General features: G+C 46.4%; 1 protein-coding gene across 1 annotated transcript in view; it reads left to right on the top strand.

The window, feature by feature from the left end:
* Positions 1 to 21,832, top strand: part of LOC119978974 (heparan sulfate glucosamine 3-O-sulfotransferase 2-like) — a 130,721-nt gene extending 108,889 nt beyond the window's left edge. The window contains exon 2 of the mRNA XM_038820929.1: positions 18,809 to 21,832. Coding sequence (XP_038676857.1) covers positions 18,809 to 19,427 — 619 coding nt within the window. The 3' untranslated portion in view covers positions 19,428 to 21,832. The remainder of the gene's footprint in view (positions 1 to 18,808) is intronic.
* The last annotated feature ends 1,048 nt before the right edge of the window (positions 21,833 to 22,880 follow it).

Genomic DNA, 22,880 nt, shown 5'->3' on the forward strand with positions numbered 1-22,880 from the left:
CAGACTACCAGAAGGATGTGGAGGCTTTAGAGAGGGTGCAGAAGAGATTTACCAGGATGTTGCCTGGTATGGTGGGCATTAGCTATGAGGAGAGGTTGAATAAACTCGGTTTGTTCTCACTGGAATGACGGAGGTTGAGATGCAACCTGATAGAGGTCTACAAAATGATGAGGGGCGTAGACAAAGTGGATAGTCAGAGGCTTTTTCCCAGGGTAGAGGGGTCAATTACTAGGGGGCATAGGTTTAAGGTGCGAGGGGCAAGATTTAGAGGAGATATACGAGGCAACTTTTTTACACAGAGGGCAGTGGGTGCCTGGAACTCGCTGCCAGAGGAGGTGGTGGAAGCAGGGACGATAGTGACATTTAAGGGGCATCTTGACAAATACATGAAAAGGATGGGAATAGAGGGATACGGACCCCGGAAGTGCAGAAGATTTTCGTTTCGACGGGCAGCATGGTCAGCACAGGCTTGGAGGGCCGAAGGGCCTGTTCCTGTGCTGTACTTTTCTTTGTTCTTTGTTCTTTGTAATCCATTATTGAGGGAGGAAACTGTGGCTCCTCCAGGATGCACAGGAGATCTGCTGTTCTTTTTTGGACACACCCAGAGTGGACAGGCAGCTCACCTGAAGGGTAACCCCTCTGACAATGCTGCTCTCAGTCACTACCTTCTGTTCAAATATCTCCTGAAAGCAATGGGATGAGGAGACAATTGTCACATTCAACTGAGCGATTGCAACATGCGAGTTGGATTCCAGACCTGGGAGTTTAATGAGCTGGTTAGTACCCATACTGTGTCAAGTCTCAACATGGGAAATATCCATCAACTTGTCACTTTCCTTGGTTCCTGCCTGGTTTTAAATTAATCATCTGAGCAGCTTCACAAGAGTCTGATATCCACTCAGTGCAGAGTAAGAACCTCGCAGCTCTCCAATTACACCATGCCCAGAGAAACAAACACACCCACACCCGCAAGGCACTCTGAATATTTCTCTGGAGTCCTGATGATGGAAGGAGCTGCGATTGGGATCTCAGTGGGAGGTGACTTTCTGCAGTGGCGTAAAACGGTGAACGTGATTTTTGCCGGCTTGATGAGTCGGATTCACACAAATAAACTTTGCTTCCTTGCATAAGGACCTGTGACGGTCAGAAAGAGGCCGCTCAGTCCCTTTTGTTTTGATATTTATTTTCGGGGTGTAGGTGTCATTGGAAAGGCTGGCAATTGTTGCTCCTCCCTAGTTGCCCTGAGTTTGATACAACTGAATGTCTTGCTCGACCACTTCAGAAGGCAGCTGAGAGTCAGCCACACTGGTGTGAGGCTGAAGTCACATATAGACTGGGCTGGCAGGTTTTCTTCCTTAAAGGGCATTAACGAGCCAATTGCATTTCTACAACAATCCAACATCTTCATGGTGACTTTTACTGAAACTGAATTCAGATTCCCAAAAAATCATGGTGAGATTTGAACTCCCAATCTCCGGTCTCAGTGACAGAACCATTGTGCCACAGTGCCCCATCCATTAGTAGTCCAGCAATGCCCAAGCTAATTGGTTCAATCTAAATGTTTGAGGCAAGATTCTGAATGTTGCAGGCAGCTGGCAGGGAGCAGAATTGGAGCCACATTAGCAAGCGTATAGTATCAAGGAGTGGAGGAAGGTCACATTAGGTGTGTGTGATCCATTAGTGAGGCGGCACTTAGAATATTGCGTTCACTTAAGGGCAGTGTGGATGCAGAGAGACAGTGATGCATTAGAACGGAGAAACGAGCCCTCACTCAGTAAATGGCCAGTTACAGGAAACTGCGATTGCCAGCACTGAGATTAGATTCTTAGTAAAATGAACAGTGTGAGGAGACAGGTTTCAACATAATGAGGGCAGCAAATAAAGTGGGAGCAAAGAGATGCTTTGAATTAAATTGCAAATGTGGGGCAAGGATGTGCAAGTTCAGCAGTGCGGAGCTCAGTCAGCAGAGTTGGCAGAGCAACTTGTCACAGAGGGAAGGAGGGTGATAATAGGAATTAGCCGAAGGCAGTGGGTGTGTGAGAACTCAAATAGATTTCAGTCCCAAAAAGTGAATGCCAAAGATATTCACCCCAATCGCCACGGTCCCCACCGTCAGCCCCCCCCCCCCCCCCCCCCTTCCCCCCCCCCCCAATCGCAGAACATTTTACCAAACTATCTGTGAGCTGTTCAATTATAGGGGAGCGGTAGATCTGTTATCCCTCTCCCACAAAGCTTTCATCAGGAATCACTGGCTGGCGATCTGGAGTGGGATCTCCTCCTCCCCCCCCCCCCCCCCCCCAACCCCAACTTGCCCATGGCCCAGTGTTGCCCACAGCCAGTGTCAATGCTTCTCACTTCGGTCAGACTTAAATAGAAAGGTGTACTTATCGAGCATGTTATCAAGGTAATGATGCATCACCACATGCTTCATATATCTGAAATGTATTAGCTGTTATCAACGAGACAACCATTTGGATCAGCAATGAGAGGGATTTAAAAAGATTTGCATTTCTATAGCACTTTTTTTGTCTTCAGTTTGTCAAAACACTTTCCAGCCAGTGAAGTCATTTTGAAGTGTAGTCACGGTTGTAATGTAGGAAACTCTGCAGCCAATTTGTGGCCCCCAAACCCCCACAACGACCTGATCATCCATTTTTGTTAATGTTGATTGGGGGATAAATATTGATCAGGGCATCAGGGGTAACTCACCTGCACTTCTTCCAAATTGTGTCATGGGCTCTTTCCCATGCACCTGAGAGGGCAGACAGGGCCTTGGTTCAATGCCTTATGTGAAAGACAGCAATCCCAGCTGTACAGCATTCCCTCCATACTGCACTCAAGTATCAGCATTCCCTCTTTTGGCCAGTCCTGAATCAGGACTTGAACCCACAATTTCGTGACACAACTGTGAAGGTTCTGCACACTACACCACAGCGGAATTGGTTAGTCTGTATTTGAGGGAAGGAATGTTGAGCCAGGACATAGGGAGCATTCTTTTGTGCTTCTTTGATCTTCCCATAGTAAAAGTGCAAAGACACAACAATAAGCTAAATATCATTCTCTAATTTACTAGGGCCTTTGACAAATGGATTCTTACAGCTGCTAACACTCCTATTCATCGCTATTTCTCCTTCAAAGTTTGTGAATCAATGGGAACTATTTAGCAGACTGAAGTGTGCTGAACAGTGCGTGTATGGAGGTGTTTCCTGGCAGCTGCAGCACCATGAAACATCCTGCTATCCAACCGCACTTCGCCATCTGTTTTGGCCTCAGGAAGATTCTCTCCGCCAAGGCCGTACTTGGAGGGTTTCCCCAGGAAAGGCTCCTGGAAAATCGGGGCACCATTTTGTCCAGCACCCCAGTCTTCCTCCCAGCATTTCAGGGCCCTCATCTAGTGGCTTTTTTTGACCCCGTTCAACTCCCTCTACTTGGCAAGGCCCCTGTGGGCCCAACCCCTGGCAGTGCCAACCTGGCACCTGGGCAACTTGGATGGCACTTCCAGGTGCCAGGCTGGCAGTGTCAAGGTGCTCGCTGCCAGGGGGAGTGCCAGGGTGCCACCCTGCCCTGTACCCAGAGTTGCCATTTCACCTGATCCACATTTGTGTGGATCAGTACTAAGCAACGCCGTGACAAGGTCTGCCAGGCGTGGCTGGTAAATCTCGGTCGCAGGGTGAATCTTGCGTCCGAGTATTTAAATTAACCATTAGGCCCATTTAAATATGCAAATCTGGATCACACCCGGTGAGGGCGAGATCCAGATTGCGTCAGGCAGAGCAAGTCGAGTGACTCGCGAATGGCCCGCCGCCTGGTGCGGATCTCGTTTTGGGGCTCTCACGCAATTCACCCATTGCGCCAGGATCCGCACCCGCCGCAAAGTGGTCACTGAATCGCGCCCTTCGAGTTTAAGAATGCAGAGTGAAGAATTTGAATAGCTTGTTTAATTTCTCTGAACTCTTTGAATAAGACACGTTCCTCACTCCATAGTCTAACCAATCTGTCCCATCAGTCCTGCTGTGGTATATTTGTGGTGTGTTTAGTGTATAGATTTTAACTGTAGATCCATGTCACAGGGCTCCACATTTGGGCTGGAAAGCGGTAAGTGGCCATCTCCAACAAAGATAGAATCTTACCACCTCTCCTTGAAATTCAATTGCACTACCATTATTGAATCCACCACCACTGGACCAGCCACATTAATACTGTGGCTGAAGGAGTAGGTTAGAGGCTGGGAATTTTGTGGTAAAGAACTCATCTCCTAACTCCCCAAAACCTGTCCGTCATTTACAAGGCACAAGTTGGGAGTGTGATGGAATAACTTCTGGCCTTGCCAGCTATGCACACATACCATGAATGGATACTAAAAACAGGTTTAATCTTCACTTTCTGCGACAATGTTTCCAGCACAGTAAATATCTCCCTTGTGTCTAATAGTCTTTGTAAAGAGGGGCTAAAAGGAAAGATACCTATATGCAATAGACCACCTTGATCACATCTATCCAGGCCTTCCAACAAATGATTATTCCACTTACCTCCTGGAAAAGATGGGCCAGATCCCATCTCCTGAACTGGGTTCACATAATGGGAGTCTGGATGAAATAGTCTGGAAAAGAACTCAATTAATGTCTATTAACCAAATCAATCTGTAATTGATCAATAAAGGGATAATTAGATGCCACCAAACTTTTGAAAGCAATAAGATGCTGCTTAATGGATGTACGTGAGCCCAATTTACAACTAAAGGCTGGTGTAAAATTAATGACTGAAATCCCTTTGTTCCTGTTGTTGTCCAGTACAGGTGACTGTTTGCATACAGAACATGTTGTTGGCTTAAATAGATACAAGGTGAAGCCAATTTGTCTTTCGCTTCCCTCAGATTTATCTCTATTTAAAAGCTAGTACAGCATTTCTGTTCCGCTTCAGGCGAGATATCTTTCATTACTGCTGCAGCACACTGCATCTTTGTAATACAGGTCTGTCAAATTGCTGCTCTGGTTTATAAAGGGTTACAGCCAACATTTGGAATGATTCAATCCCTGCTGCTACTGTATGGTACAAGTGTGGCAGTAATTGCTCCTATACCTGTACAGCTCTCCACTGTATTACACTGAAATGTACAGAATCCTGCTCTATTACTCCCAGGTATAGTGCTCCCTGCTCTATTACTCCCAGGTATAGTGCTCCCTGGTGTATTACTCCCAGGTATAGTGCTCCCTGCTCTATTACTCCCAGGTATAGTGCTCCCTGGTGTATTACTCCCAGGTATAGTGCTCCCTGGTGTATTACTCCCAGGTATAGTGCTCCCTGCTGTATTACTCTCAGATATATTGCTCCCTGGTGTACTGCTCCCAGATACAGACACAATGCTGCCTGCTGTATTACTCCCAGATATATTGCTCCCTGGTGTGGTGTATTACTCCCAGATATAGTGCTGTCTGCTGTATTATTCCCAGATACAATGCTTTCTGCTGCATTACTCCCAGATATATTGCCCTTTACTGCATTACTCACAGATACAATGATCCTAGCTGAATTACTCCCAGTTACAATGCTCTCAGCTGCATTACTCCTAGATACAATGCTCCCTGCTGCATTACTCCTAAATACAATGCTCCCTGCTGCATTACTCCTAGATACAACGCTCCCTGCTGCATTATTCTCAGATACAATGGTCCCTGCTGTATTGCTCCCATATATATTGGTCCCTGCTGTATTATTCCCAGATACAATGCTTTCTGCTGTGTTACCCTCAGGTATATTGCTCCCTGCTGTATTACGCCCAGATACAATGCTCCCTGTTGCATTACTCCCAGATACATTGTTCTTTGCTGCATTACTCCAAGATGCAATGCTCCCTGCTGCATTACGCCCAGATACAATGCTGCCTGCTGTATTATTCCCAGATACAATGCTGCCTGCTGCATTACACCCAGATACAATGCTCCCTGCTGTATTATTCCAAGATACAATGCTCCCTGCTGCATTACACCCAGATACAATGCTCCCTGCTGTATTATTCCAAGATACAATGCTCCCTGCTGTATTATTCCCAGATACAATGCTGCCTGCTGTATTATTCCCAGATACAATGCTCCCTGCTGTATTACGCCCAGATACAATGCTCCCTGTTGCATTACTCCCAGATACATTGTTCTTTGCTGCATTACTCCAAGATGCAATGCTCCCTGCTGCATTACGCCCAGATACAATGCTGCCTGCTGTATTATTCCCAGATACAATGCTGCCTGCTGCATTACACCCAGATACAATGCTCCCTGCTGTATTATTCCAAGATACAATGCTCCCTGCTGCATTACACCCAGATACAATGCTCCCTGCTGTATTATTCCAAGATACAATGCTCCCTGCTGTATTATTCCCAGATACAATGCTGCCTGCTGTATTATTCCCAGATACAATGCTGCCTGCTGCATTACACCCAGATACAATGCTCCCTGCTGTATTATTCCAAGATACAATGCTCCCTGCTGCATTACACCCAGATACAATGCTCCCTGCTGTATTATTCCCAGATGCAATGCTCCCTGCTGTATTATTCCCAGATGCAATGCTCCCTGCTGTATTATTCCCAGATGCAATGCTCCCTGCTGTATTATTCCCAGATACAATGCTCCCTGCTGCAGTATGCCCAGATACAATGCTCCCTGCTGCAGTACGCCCAGATACAATGCTCCCTGCTGCAGTATGCCCAGATACAATGCTCCCTGCTGCATTACGTCCAGATGCAATGCTCCCTGCTGTATTAATCCCAGATACAATGCTCCCTGATGCATTACGCCCAGATACAATGCTCCCTGATGCATTACGCCCAGATACAATGCTCCCTGATGCATTACGCCCAGATGCAATGCTCCCTGCTGTATTAACCCCAGATACAATGCTGCCTGCTGTATTATTCCCAGATACAATGCTCACTGCTGTATTGCTCTCAGATACAATGCTCACTGCTTCATTATGCCCAGATACAATGCTCCCTGCTGCATTACACCCAGATACAATGCTGCCTGCTGTATTATTCCCAGATACAATGCTGCCTGCTGCATTACACCCAGATACAATGCTCCCTGCTGTATTATTCCAAGATACAATGCTCCCTGCTGCATTACACCCAGATACAATGCTCCCTACTGTATTACGCACGGATACAATGCTCCCTGCTGTATTATTCCCAGATGCAATGCTCCCTGCTGTATTATTCCCAGATGCAATGCTCCCTGCTGTATTATTCCCAGATACAATGCTCCCTGCTGCAGTATGCCCAGATACAATGCTCCCTGCTGCATTACGCCCAGATACAATGCTCCCTGCTGCATTACACCCAGATACAATGCTGCCTGCTGTATTATTCCCAGATACAATGCTGCCTGCTGCATTACACCCAGATACAATGCTCCCTGCTGTATTATTCCAAGATACAATGCTCCCTGCTGCATTACACCCAGATACAATGCTCCCTACTGTATTATGCACGGATACAATGCTCCCTGCTGTATTATTCCCTGATGCAATGCTCCCTGCTGTATTATTCCCAGATGCAATGCTCCCTGCTGTATTATTCCCAGATACAATGCTCCCTGCTGCAGTATGCCCAGATACAATGCTCCCTGCTGCAGTATGCCCAGATACAATGCTCCCTGCTGCAGTATGCCCAGATACAATGCTCCCTGCTGTATTATTCCCAGATGCAATGCTCCCTGCTGTATTACGTCCAGATGCAATGCTCCCTGCTGCAGTATGCCCAGATACAATGCTCCCTGCTGCATTACGTCCAGATGCAATGCTCCCTGCTGTATTATTCCCAGATACAATGCTCCCTGCTGCAGTATGCCCAGATACAATGCTCCCTGCTGCAGTATGCCCAGATAGAATGCTCCCTGCTGCAGTATGCCCAGATACAATGCTCCCTGCTGTATTATTCCCAGATGCAATGCTCCCTGCTGTATTATTCCCAGATGCAATGCTCCCTGCTGTATTATTCCCAGATGCAATGCTCCCTGCTGTATTATTCCCAGATACAATGCTCCCTGCTGCAGTATGCCCAGATACAATGCTCCCTGCTGCATTACGTCCAGATGCAATGCTCCCTGCTGTATTAATCCCAGATACAATGCTCCCTGATGCATTACGCCCAGATGCAATGCTCCCTGCTGCAGTACGCCCAGATACAATACTCCCTGCTGTATTAATCCCAAATACAATGCTCCCTGCTGCAGTACGCCCAGATACAATGCTCCCTGCTGTATTAATCCCAGATACAATGTTCCCTGCTGTATTATTCCCAGATACAATGCTCCCTGCTCCATTACACCCAGATACAATGCTCCCTGCTGCAGTATGCCCAGATACAATGCTCCCTGCTGTATTAATCCCAGATACAATGTTCCCTGCTGTATTATTCCCAGATACAATGTTCCCTGCTGTATTATTCCCAGATACAATGCTCCCTACTGTATTACACCCAGATACAATGCTCCCTGTTGCATTGCATTGCTCCCTGATACAATGCTCCCTGCTCTATAACGCCCAGATACAATGCTCCCTACTGTATTACACCCAGATACAATGCTCCCTGTTGCATTGCATTGCTCCCTGATACAATGCTCCCTGCTCTATAACGCCCAGATACAATGCTCCTTGTTGTATTAATGCCAGACGAAATGCTCCCTGCTCTATAACGTTCAGATGCAATGCTCCTTGTTGTATTGCCCCCAGATACAATGCTCCCTGCTGCAGTATGCCCAGATACAATGCTCCTTGCTTCATCACATCCAGATACAATGCTCCCTGCTCTATTACGCCCAGATACAATGCTCCCTGTTGTATTGCTCCCAGATACAATGCTCCTTGCTTCATCACATCCAGATACAATGCTCCCAGATAAATTACTCCCTGCTGTATTACTCCCTGATGCAATGCTCCCAGATAAATTGCTCCCTGCTGTATTACTCCCTGATGCAATGCTTGCTGCTGTATTACTCCCTAATATATTGCTCCCTGCTTTATTACTTCTAAGTGTACTTTGCTTTGCTGTATTACTCTCTAATTTATTGCCCCAAAATGAATTGCTCCATGCCATATTACTCCCAGCTAATTTTTTAATTTGCTCATGGCCACTCCGGCGCGCGCCTAGCCCCTCAATGTTAGGGCTTGGCCCCTAAAGCTGCGGAGACGTCCGCACCTTTGGGGCGGCCTGACGCCGGAGTGGTTCACGCCACTCCAACGCGCCGGGACCCCCCCGCCCCGCCAGGTAGGGGAGAATCCCGGCCCAGTTTTTTAGTCCAGATTTAATGCATTAATTGAACATAAATTTCTAGTTTCGATGGGGGGGGGTGGGAGGGGGGGTTACCTCATGTCATGGATGCAAAATTATTAGATCAATAATATAACCATAATGCAATCATTCCCTCCTGTGTTATTCCCAAGTGTATTTCTCCCTGCTGGATTATTCCACGGTGTAATACTCCCAGATGTACTGTTCCATACCTTATTATGCCCCTTTGTGTTATTCCCTGCTGACATACATTCCAAGGAATTGCTTCGTGCTGTATTTCTGTCAAATGTACTGCTCTCTGCTGTATTACTCTCTGATGTAGTATCCCCTGATGTATTATTCCCTGCTGCATGGTATGTATGCATGACAAAGTGACATACACCTTTGCAATTTCCTTTTTTATTTGAAGGTCTTTATCACAATAAAAGGTCTGGAGGAGGAAGCAGTAAACAAGTTATTTAATTTGCACAGTGCGTGGTAGACTTGAAGGCACATGAGCAACATTGGCTAGCCTTGTGCCATTCTTTTGGGAGATTTAAAAATGTTTTTTCTCCTCCAGGATAGTGGACACACAGAACAAACTCCCAGGGCGAGGGAGTTTGATACATGGTCAATTAGTGCCTGGATCAAGATCTATTGAGAAAGAAGATTGAGGGTTTTAGGGCAAATAAGGGCACTATCAGGGAAGGAGTTGTCCCAACAATACTGGGGGTTTATGATAAAATTATTATGCAGTGGCTCTCGATGGGGCAGGATTGATGGGCTGAGTGGCCTCTTCCTGTTCTGGGACACATAAAAAATAAACCCCAGCAGATGGAGAAGACTTGGTGCTCGCCTCTGCCTGAACCTATTAATCCAGGCCTGGAAAACGTGCACAGCCATGTTGAATTTAAACCTCATGATTCCTTGCAGATTCATTCTCCACTGGCAAAAGTGGCCCAGCACTCCTGTAGTTCTCTTTCCCTCCACCGCCCCCTTGCCCACCACCCCGTCCCAATCCAGCTTCTAGTTTAGAGATTTCTTTGCTGCCTCCAGAAAACGTTGAAAATAGGTGCGGAGAACCTGAACTAATCTAAGGTGTGGTTAGCGAGAAAGCTGACAAGGTGAGAGTTAGAAAGTTTTGAGAGAAATGGATGAGTCACAAATCAAAGATTGTACACTGACTTCAACAGGGTGAGGTGACAGAACAGTGGAGGAAGATGGTGTACTTGACAAGGAGCTATGACAATCGAGCCCAAAAGGTTCGGTGGGGTTACTGGGTTACAGGGATAGGGTGGAGTTGTGAGCTTAAGTTGGCAGCTCTTTCCAGGGGCCAGTGCAGAGTCGATGGGCCGAATGGCCTCCTTCTGCACTGTAAATACTATGATTCTATACTTTGATAAAATAGTGACAAAGATTGGGGGGAAAGGGGGAGGGAGGCAGTTCAGAGGCTGGAGGCGAGCATAGATTCAAACATCAGATGTGCTCCTGTTCATGTGTGAGTGATGTAGAAGAAAAGGACTTGCGTTCCTAAGGTCCCTTTCACCACATCAGCATGTCCCAAAGTGTTTAACAGTCATTGAAGGCAATGGAAGTTGCAAGTCTAGGTGGGGGAGAAGAACAAAAGAACCTTGGAGTACAAATACACCAATCAGTAAAGGTTGCACCATAAGTTAGTAAAGACATAGAAAGGGCAAACAAAGCTCGAGGCTTTGATTCTAGAGGAATGGAATTGAAAAGTAGATACGTTCTGCTTAACCAGTATCGAACCTTGGTATGGTATGGTATCATGTAGTTCTGATCGCCGTATAATAGAAAGGTATAAAGGCATTGGAAAGGCTGCCAAGAAGACATACAATGATGACACCAAAAATGTGTGGGTGTACACATCAGGAAAGGATTCCCAGATTGGGTCACTTTCTTCTGGAAAAAGGAAGACTCAGGAGTGACCAAATAGAGGTCTTTAAAATTGTAATAGCGCACAGACACGATGGGCCGAAGGGCCTTTACTGGGCTGTAAGATTCTGTGACTTCTATGAATACAGGAGAATGTTGCCTCTCATGGGGAACAGCATAACTGGAGGCCATCAATATAATAGAGTCACCAATCATTCAGTGGGGAATTCAGCAGAAACTTCTTTGGCCAAGTAGTGATGAGAATGTGGAACACTCCAACACGGGGAGTGTTTGAAGAAAATAACATATATGCACTTAAAGGGAGGGCTAGACAAGCATATGGGAGGGAATAGAGGATTACGGTGATAGATTTAGATGAGCAAAGATGGGACGAAGCTCAAGAGGGGCATATGGTTGGAGCAAATGGCTTGTTTCATATATCCTATGCAATCCTATGTATATGAACTGTAGTCACTGCTGTAATGGAGAAAACATGGCAGCCAATTTGCACAGCAAGCTCCCACAAACAGGACTAAATGTTGATCAGGACGAGAACGTCGCTGCTCCAAATTCAGATAGTGCCACGGGAGCTTTTACATCTACCTGAGAGGCTAGTTTAGCTTCTGATCCAAAAGACAGCGCCTCCAACAGTATAGCCCTGCACTGAAATGTCAGCCAAAGCTTTATGCTCAAGTCCCTGGACAACCCACAATGTTCTGGCCCACAGGAATTCATGTCACTCACTGAACCACAGCAAACACAGGAGAGGTGTTAGAACATGAGCCAGGATTATTTCAGAGAGGTAAATGCTGTTGAGGGGAAAATAGATGGATGAGAAAGGAATTTACAATTTGTTAGTCACGCTACTGGTCGGTTTAAGAACATTTCCTGTGCGGTTAGGATTGGGAATGTGACAGCAAGAGAGCAAAGGAAGGTTTGCAGTAATTCAATACCCTTAATGGCTCAGCTTTGGAAGGAAGTTAATATCACATTTAAGAGTTCTGCAGAGTCAAATTAAATTTGAAATGTCATGAATCATTTAATCCTCAAGCCTGCTTTTGACCTTCTGGATGCCAAAACAAACGAGTCACCTCTTTAAAGCACTTTTGTTTCTCACATTCAGAATCCATTGCAGATTCACTGTCCTGAATATGCAGCACCTGAGAGTAAAGCCCATTCAGTCATCTCTTTCCATAGCCCATGTACAAGCTCCCCTATCATGGACCCAATCCACTCATTGAATCTCCTTACAAACATGCAACCATACATACAAACATGAGGAATGGAAGGAGGCCACTCAACCCTCAGGCCATTGAATAAGGTCATGACTTATCAGATTGTGATCTTAACCCCGCATTCCTGTACATCATAAGATAGACGATATAGGAGCAGAATTAGGTCATTTGGCCATCGAGTCTCCTCCGCCATTTGATCATGGTTGATCTCATCCTGGCCTTAACTCCACCTGCACGTTCTCCATAACCCTTCACCCCATTACCAATTAAAAATCTGTCTTAACTCGTCCGTAAATTTACTCACTGTTCCAGCATCCACCACACTCTGGGGTAGCGAATTCCACAGATTCGCAACCCTTTGGGAGAAGTAGTTTCTCCTCAAATCTGTTTTAAATTTGCTACCTCTTATTCTAAGGTTATGACATCTCATTTTAGAATGCTCCACAAGATGAAGCTCTATGTCTACTTTATCCATATCTTTTATCATCTGTATACCTCAATTTGATCTCCCCTCATTATACTAACCTCTACAGAGTATAGGCCTAAACTGTTCAATCTCTCTTCATACGACAAACCTCATATCTCTGGAATCATTCTAGTGAACCTCCCCTGAACTGCCTCCAATGCCACTACATCTTTCCTCAAATAAGGGGACCAAAACTGTGCACAATACTCCAGGTGCAGTCTTACCAATGCCTTGTACAGTTCAACAACACTTCCTTACCTCTATACTCTATTCTTTTAGCTATAAATGCCAACGTCCCATTCACTTTCCTTGTTATCTGCTGTACCTGCATGCTCATTTTCTGTGACTCATGCACGAGGACACCCAGATCCCTCTGTTTCGGAGCACCCCGAAGTATCTCCCCATTCAGATAATAAGTTGCCTTCCCGACCAAAAGGCATAATTTCATACTTATCTACGTTAAACTCCATCTGCCACATTTAGGCCCACTCTCCTAACCTATCTATATTGATTTGTAACCCTGTATCCAAGTCATTTATATCGATTATAAATAGCTGGGGTCCAAGGACTGAATCCTGTGGTAGCTACCCCACTAGTTATATCTTGCCATCCAGAATAAGGTCCATTTATCCCGACTCTCTTCTGTCTCCTGTCCGTCAGCCAGTCTTCTATCCGAGCTAATAAATTACCTTTAATCCCATGTGATCTAACCTTGTGAATTAACTTTCTGTGTGGCACCTTATCAAACGCCTTCTGGAGGTCCAGATATACAACATCTACAGGATCCCCATTATCCACTTGGCTTATGACATCTTCAAAGAACTCTAGCAAATTAGTCAAACATGATTTAACTTTGCTGACTCTGATGGATTGTGTTTTGACTTTCCAAATGTCCTGATATTACATCCTATTATATACCCCGGCCTAAAAATATTCAAAGGGCGAGATTTTCCCAGAAATCGGCAAAGGATGATGACGGGCGGGAAAAGCAACGTTGAGCCCACCTTTTTCCACCGTATAGACCCAAATATTTCCTGCCACAGGTTCCATGCTGTATCGCTGGTGGGAAGGCCTCTGATTTGCCCACCCCAACATCGCCACAATCATCGGGACGCCACATCTAAAGGTCGCCCCAGCGCATGCCAGCCACACTTTGTAGGTTGCTGCGGACTGATGGCTGCCCCCCAGGTTTTCGGACACCTCCGTGGAGAGTGACCCGGAGGTTGTAGAGACCCACTATCCACGGACCAGGAAGAAAACCAGCCAGCAAGGTCACCAACTCAGCATGAGAGGCGGTGGGGGGCAGCCATGAGTGTCAACGCCCCGCAGAAGAGGACGGCCAGCCAGTGCCGCAAGTGGATGAATGATCTCCATTCTGTCATTTTTCTCAGCACTCACAACTCACACACCCATCACACATCCACAGGGATCTCGCTCACTGACAGCTTGAGGAACAACACCACTCACGCACATGTACCGCGTACCTGGTGGGTGGTGTTCTCACGTGTAATGGTGGTACCTATGTCGCCGATCTGGCATGTTTTGCAGAGGTTGCCATGGAAGGGTTGTGTGGTGTCGTGGTCGCTGTTCTCCTGAAGGCTGGGTAGTTTGCTGCAAACAATGGTCTGTTTGAGATTGCGCGGTTGTTTGAAGACAAGTAGTAGGGGTGTGGGGATGGCCTTAGCAAGATGTTTGGCTTCATTGATGATGTGTTGAAGGCTGCGAAGAAGATATCGTAATTTCTCCACTCTGGGTGCTTAAATAAGAAGACCAATACTGTACACAATACTTGAGATGTGGACTCACTAGTGCCCTGTTTAACTGAAGGATAACCTCCCTAAATGATAACATTCTACTAGTTTTCCTAATTACTTGCTGTACCAATATACTGGCCTTTTGTGATTCTCTGCACGGGGACTCCCAGATCTCTCTGAATCTCAGAGCTCTGCATTCTCTCACCACTTAGACAATAAACTAATTTTTTATTCTTCTTGCTTAAATGGAACCAGAACTTAGCCCACCTATGTCCTTCTGTAGTCCCACGTCCTCTTCACAATTTACTTTCCCAGCTATCTTTGTGTCATCAGCAGATTTCGCAACAGAGTTCGGGATTCTGCCGGAATTGGCGGGGCGGGCAACTCCGGCACGAAGGTGTGGCGTCAACCACTCCGGCGTCAGGCCGCCCCAAAGGTGCGGAATCCTCCGCACCTTCAGGGGCTAGGCCGGCGGCGGAGTGGTTTGCGCTGCGCCAGCTGGCGTGGAAGGGGCTTGGCACCATGCCAACCGGCGCCGAAGGGCCGCCACCGGCCGGCGCAAGTTGGCACATGCGCGGGAGCGCCAGCGTGTGCTGGTGTTATCCCAGCACATGCGCAGGTGGGTTCATCTCTGCATCGGCTATCGCAGAGGACCACAGCAGCCGGTGCGGAGGAATACAGTGCCCCCAAGGCACAGGCCCGCCCGCGGATCGGTAGGCCCCGACCGAGGGCCAGGCCACCGTGGGGGTACCACCCGGGACAGATCCCCCCTCCCCTCCCCACCCACCGACTGGCATGCGCTATTCCCACCCCCGCCAAATCCCCGGTGCCGGAGAATTCGGCAGCCAGCAGGGGCAGAATTCACGCCGCCCCCCGGCAATTCTCCGACCCGGTAGGGGGTCGGAGAAACCAGCCCCATATGTTCCGAATCATTTATATAAATTGTAAAAGGTTGAGGCCACCGCACTGATCCCTGTGGTATATCACTTATTGCATCTTGCCAACCAGAAAAAAACCCATTTCTGCCAACTGTCTGTTTGCTGTTCACCAGCCAATCTTCTATCCATGCCAATTTATTACCCCATCACACGAGATTTCATTTTCTGCAATAACACTTGATGTGGCATACGGCTTACGAAATCCTTTCGGGAAATCTAATTCTAGTACATCCACTGGCTCCCCTTTATTCACAGCACATGTGACTCATTCACAAAACTATGTTGACTCTGTCTAATTGCCTTCAATTTTTCTAAGTGACCTGCTATAACATCTTTAATAATAGCTTCTAACATTTTCCCTCTGATAGACGTTCGGCAAACTGGTCTGTAGTTCTCCCTCCCTTTTTGAATAAAGGAGTCATATTTGCTACTTTTCAATTTAATGGAACTTTCCCTGAGCCTAGGGAATTTTGGAAAATGAAAACCAACACAGTTTCAATGATGTGCTGGTTAGCGGGATTGGGCACACTTAAAGATTGCCGCTTAGCGTCCGAAGATGTATAGGTTAGGTAGGGTTGCAGGGATAGGGTAGGGGAGTGGACCTAGATAGGTTGCTCTTTAGAGAGTCGGTGCAGACTCAATGGGCCGAATGGCCTCCTTCTGCACTGTAGGACTTCTACGTCAACTATCTCACTAGCCACTTCTTTCAGGACTCAAGGCTGAAGTCCATCCAGACCCGACGATTTGTCAGCCACAGCCCTAACAATTTGCTCAGTTCCATTTCCCTGGTGATTGGAATTTTTCTGAATTCCTCCGTGCCTTCCCTTTACTGATTTATAACTATTTAGAGTAGAATAGAATCCCTAAAGTGCAGAAAGAGGCCATTTGGCTCATCGAGTGTGCACCGAGCCTTTGACACAGCACCCTACCCAGATCCACGCGCCTGTCCACCCTGCCTTATCCCTGTAACCCCATAACCCAACATGCAGACCCCTGGAAACTAGGGGACAATTTATCATGGCCAATCCACCTAACTCGCACATCTTTGTGGGAGGAAACCTGAGTACCCGGAGGAAACCCACGCAGACACGGGGAGAGCATACAAACTCCACACAGTCACCTAAGGCTGGAATTGAACCCAGGTCCCTGGCACTAGGAGGCAGCAGTGCTAACCACTGTGCCACCATGCTGCCCCTTATCCCCTCAAATGAATGCCACTGCATCTCTATTGACCTATCACTTAACTTCATTTCCCAGTTCACCTTAGCTAGCCCTCATAATTGCCCTTATTTAAGTTTAAAATACTAGTCTTCAATGCACTTTTCTCTACCTCAAACTGGATGTAAAATTCAACCATATGATGATCACTGCAACCTTGGGGTACCTTCACTGTGAGGTTATCAATTAATCTTATCTCGTTGCACAATACCAGGTCTAGTATAGCCTACTTTCTGTTTGGCTCCAGAATGTGCTGTTCTAAGAAATAATCGCAAAAATATTCAATGAGCGTCTTGCTTTTATAATTTCTCATCTCACCCCAAACCACTTCTACATCCTGGTTTCCTGAGCGTAAGCCATCCCTCTCTAATGTGCTAATACCATCATTAATTAACAGAGCCAGCCCTCCACCTTCTCCTAACTTCCTTTCCTTCTAAACTTCATGTGCCCTTCCATATTCAGATCCCAATCTCTGCCATCCTGTGGCCATGGCTCTGCATTGGCTATCGGGTCGTACTAATTCATTTCCATTTGCACTATCAGTTCATCTCTTTTGTTTCAAACGTGACTTATGACACAGAACCTCTCATTGTGTCCTTTTGCTATTTTTGTAGCATCTAGCTGTATCTGTTAATTTACTCTTACATTTATGCACTCTGTCCCTTTCCGTCACCATCTGTTTATCATGTTCCATATTTGTACCTTTCTCTGTTGCCTTATCTCTGCTCTTTGGTTTACCACATCTTCCCAAAATTGATTTCTTGCCGCCACACTATTTAGTTTCAAACCCTCTCTACTTCCCTAGTTGTGTGGCTCACCTGGATACCAGTCCCAATCGGGTTCAAGTGTAGACCATCCCAATGGTACAGATCCCACTTTCCCCAATACTGGTGTCAGTGCCCCACAAACCAGACCCTCTCACACCATTCTTTGAGCCACACGTTCATTTCTCTAATCCTATTTGCTCCGTGCACATGAAATGTTCTCTAGAATCGTAGAGTCCAGTAATAATGACTCAAGTAATAATCTAGAAATTATAACCTTCTTAATTTGGTGCCTAGCTCTCCATATTGACCATCCAGAACGTCCTTCCTTGTCCTCCCTATGTCACTGGTACCTCTATGGGCCACGACCACTGGATCCTCTCCCTCTCACTGTAAGTTCTTCTCCATCCCTGAACAAAGGTCCTGAACCCTGGCACGAACACCTAGTTCTTTGCTGCAGAGAAGGGTGTCAATCCCCCTTATTATACTGTGTCAACTACCACTATATTCCTTTGTGCTCCCCCAATGTGAATGGATTCCTGTGCCACAGAAATTCACCGTGCCATGGTTAGTCAGCTCATCCACCCTGCAGCCCTCACTCTCACCCAAACAAGCTGAAAGAATCTCAAACCTGCTGGACAATTGCAGAGGCTGACACTACTGCACTCCTGCCCTCCGGATCCTCTTAGCAGCCTGGCCTTCAGTCACCACCCCATATCCCTGACCATCTTCCAAATCGGAAGACCCTATCCGAAGGGAGGTGACTGCCTCCTGGTACAAAGCGTCGAGGTAACATTCCCCTCCCCCGTTGTGTGACCGTGCCTGCAGCTCAGCTTCCAACTCAGTGACTCTGAGCTGAAGCTACTCAAGCCACAGGTGCTTCCCGCAGTTGTGGTTGTCCTGGATCACACAGGTACCAAGGAGCTCCCACATGCTGCAGCCAGGACACACCACCTGTCTTGCCACACCTGTGTTTTAATTAATTACTTAATTTGTTTATTCAATTATTTATTTGCTCTTCTATATTTATTAATCTTATCACAAATTTCTGTACTAATTAAACCTTAGGAATAGAATAGGCCGTGCCCACTTGCTGGGTGCTCATGATATATTCACCAACCAGTTCACTTCTTCTCCAGTGGTAGAGAATTTCTGTTTATTTATCAGTTTACCATGTGCTTCCCATTTTCATGCAATTATATGTAGACTGAAGATAATCTGATAGATAACTGCCAAGAATACTAATGGCTGTTTTTTATGTGTCTTTAGAAGCTTGATGCCAAAGACATTGGATGGTCAGATCACCATGGAGAAAACGCCCAGTTACTTTGTTACCAGAGAGACACCAAAACGAATATTCTCAATGGCAAAGGAGACTAAACTTATCGTAGTGGTCAGGAACCCAGTGACCAGAGCCATTTCAGACTATACGCAAACCTTATCCAAGAAACCGGAAATTCCAACCTTTGAAGTTCTGGCCTTTAAGAACAGGACCCTGGGCCTGATCGATGCTTCTTGGAGTGCTATCCGCATTGGAATCTATGCCTTGCATCTGGAGAACTGGCTCCAGTTTTTTCCCCTCTCCCAGATCCATTTTGTCAGTGGGGAGAGGCTCATCATTGATCCAGCTGGAGAAATGGGCAAAGTGCAGGACTTCTTAGGCCTCAAGAGGATCGTCACAGACAAACACTTTTACTTCAACAAAACCAAGGGATTCCCTTGCTTGAAAAAACCAGAGAGCAGCAGTACACCAAGGTGTCTAGGCAAATCGAAAGGAAGGACTCATGTCCAGATAGACTCCGAGGTCATCGAGCAACTAAAGGAATTTTACAGACCATACAATATAAAGTTTTATCAAATGGTGGGACATGACTTTCGATGGGACTAATCACCAACCACACCACAAGTCAAGAAAATAAAGGAGAAAGCATATAAATGTCTTCCATTATTGGTGACTTATCATATTGAAAAGGATAGCCTTGATATGGCACACACCAGGCAAACTGTAGCTCAACCCTGAGGCTAGACTGTGAGCTTAAGGATCTCCCCTCCTTGAGTGTTCAGGGTTTAGGCCATTCCTGGGGAAACTACAAGGGAAACTAGTGCCAAGAGTTGGGGAAACCAGGGCCAATGATTGGAGAAACTAGAACTGTGGCAGCCATCGGGGAACCAAGGCCAACCGCTGGATGAAATCACTGGGAAACAAGAGTCAACTTGTTTAGAAACCAGGGTCAACCACCCGGGCAGCATTTGGGAAAACCAGGGTGAAACACTGTGGGAACCACTGGGGAAACCAGGGTTAAACACTGTGGGACCACTGGACAAACCAGGGTTAAACACTGTGGATCCACTGGGGAAACCAGGGTTAAACACAGTAGATCCACTGGGGAAACCAGGGTTAAACACTGTGGAAACAGTGGAGAAACCAGGGTTAAACACTGTGGAAACCACTGGACAAACCAGGGTTAAACACTGTGGAAACCACTGGACAAACCAGGGCGAAACACTGTGGAACCACTGGGGAAACCAGAGTTAAACACCGTGGGACCACTGGACAAACCAGGGTTACACACTGTGGGAACCACTGGGGAAACCAGGGCTAAACACTGTGGAAACCACTGGTGAAACCAGGGCTAAACACTGTGGGAACCACTGGACAAACTAGGGCTACACACTGTGGGAAGCACTGTGGAAACCAGGGTTAAGCACTGTGGGACCACTGGACAAACCAGGGTTAAACACTATGGATCCACTGGGGAAACCAGGGTTACGCACTGTGGGAAGCACTGTGGAAACCAGGGTTAAACACTGTGGGACCACTGGACAAACCAGTGTTAAACACTGTGGATCCACTGGACAAACCAGTGTTAAACACTGTGGGAACCACTGGAAAACCAGGGTTAACCACTGTAGAAACACTGGGGAAACCAGGGCTAAACACTGTGGATCCACTGGACAAACCAGGGCTAAACACTGTGGGAACCACTGGACAAACCAGGGTTACACACTGTGGGAACCACTGGGGAAAGCAGGGTTAAAAACTGTAGAAACACTGGGGAAACCAGGGTTAAACACTGTGGATCCACTGGACAAACCAGGGTTAAACACTGTGGATCCACTGGACAAACCAGGGTTAAACACCGTGGAAACCACTGGACAAGCCAGGGTTAAACACTGTGGGAATCATTGGGGAAACCAGGACTAAACACTGTGGAACCACTGGAGAAACGAGGGTTAAACACTGTGGAAACCACTGGACAAACCAGGGTTAAACACTGTGGAACCACTAGAGAAACCAGGGCTAAACACTGTGGGACCACTGGACAAACCAGGACTAAACACTGTGGGAACCACTGGACAAACCAGGGTTACACACTGGGAACCACTGGACAAACCAGGGTTAAACACTGTGGGAACCACTGGGGAAAGCAGGGTTAAACACTGTAGAAACACTGGGGAAACCAGGGTTAAACACTGTGGATCCACTGGACAAACCAGGGTTAAACACTGTGGATCCACTGGACAAACCAGGGTTAAACACTGTGGAAACCACTGGACAAGCCAGGGTTAAACACTGTGGGAATCACTGGGGAAACCAGGACTAAACACTGTGGAACCACTGGAGAAACGAGGGTTAAACACTGTGGAAACCACTGGACAAACCAGGGTTAAACACTGTGGAACCACTAGAGAAACCAGGGCTAAACACTGTGGGACCACTGGACAAACCAGGGTTAAACACTGTGGAAACCACTGGACAAACCAGGGTTAGACACTGCGGGAACCACTGGACAAACCAGGGCGAAACACTGTGGAACCACTGGGGAAACCAGGGCTAAACACTGTGGGAACCACTGGGGAAACCAGGGCTAAACACTGTGGGACCACTGGGGAAACCAGGGTTAAGCACTGTGGGAACCACTGGGGAAACCAGGGCTAAACACTGTGGAAACCACTGGGGAAACCAGGGCTAAACACTGTGGGAACCACTGGGGAAACCAGGACTAAACACTGTGGGAACCACTGGGGAAACCAGGGCTAAACACTGTGGGAACCACAGGAGAAACCAGAGCTAACTTGGGTAACAAGGGGCAACGACTGAGGCAAATGATCTGCCCAAATGATGTGCTTTTTTTAAAAAGTGAAATGTATTGTATTGTACCAATGTTGTTGGCCTCTGGAATATTACCATCTAAACCAATCGGAATTCTAGGTTTCACCTGTGCTCTGAGACATACAGACATTCACCCCATCACACCATAAAACAAAGATTCCAATAAAAAGCCTTCTGCAGCATGTACAATGGTTGAAGGTGTGATTGAATGTGGAGGCCTATGTTTCTTTCCCATTATTGATTTTGTCTTTCATAGTTTGTTTTACTGCAATCGTTAATCTCTCTTTTCTAATCCCTCCGGGTGTTTCAGTTGTCACAGACGTATTTAGTTTGGATTTATCAGCAATTGCCCCAACTTATAGCTAGAATCTATTGCTATATGACACCGCAGAGTATATTATTTTTTATTCATTCTCAGTACGTGGGCCAGCAGTTATTGCCCATGGCTTGTCAGTGGGCCTCTTCTTGCAACTAGGGTATAGATTTGAGTAACTTGATAGGCCACTTTAGAGAGCAGCTAAGAGTCAAGCACGTTGGTGCGGGTCCTTGGGTCACAATACGACCCAGACTGGATTGCACGTTTCCTTCCTGAGACAACATTAGGGAATCATTTGAGTTTTTACAAAAATCTGACAGCTCATAGGGCATTTCCACTAAGAGCAGGCTTTTATTTTCAAACTAAACTAAATTCAAGCTCTCAACTGCGCATGGCAGAATTATTTGGTTAACGTTGAACTCGGGTGACAATGTGAAATGGATGATATCGTTACAACCAAGTCCAGACGGATGAATGAATTCCACCCTTTCCCACTCCTGAGGTCGGGTTCGAAGAGTTTGAATTTTATTAAAGTTGTGACTTTTTTCACTTCAGTATGTACCTGACCACCTGTAAAGTGAAAGTGAAAAAAGTGAAAGTGAAAATCGCTTATTGTCACAAGTAGGCTTCAATGAAGTTACTGTGAAAAGCCCCTAGTCGCCACATATGACTATATGAAGAAAGAAGCCAGCCAAACCTCTCGCGTTCACAAGTAAGCTTTATTCTTAAAAGTAAAAATGTAAAAAATTATTTCAAAGGTATATTAACACCTCCCAAATCCCACGTCATACACACACACACACACATACACACACATACATACACTAGCATTGCAAAACAGAACAAGTTACAGGGTGGAGGAGGTGGAATTGATAAGAGTTAAAGGCCGTAAGACGAGAGAGAGAAATTGC

The sequence above is a fragment of the Scyliorhinus canicula genome, chromosome 15 (assembly GCF_902713615.1).
Source record: "Scyliorhinus canicula chromosome 15, sScyCan1.1, whole genome shotgun sequence".
Classification (NCBI taxonomy): Eukaryota; Metazoa; Chordata; class Chondrichthyes; order Carcharhiniformes; family Scyliorhinidae; genus Scyliorhinus; species Scyliorhinus canicula.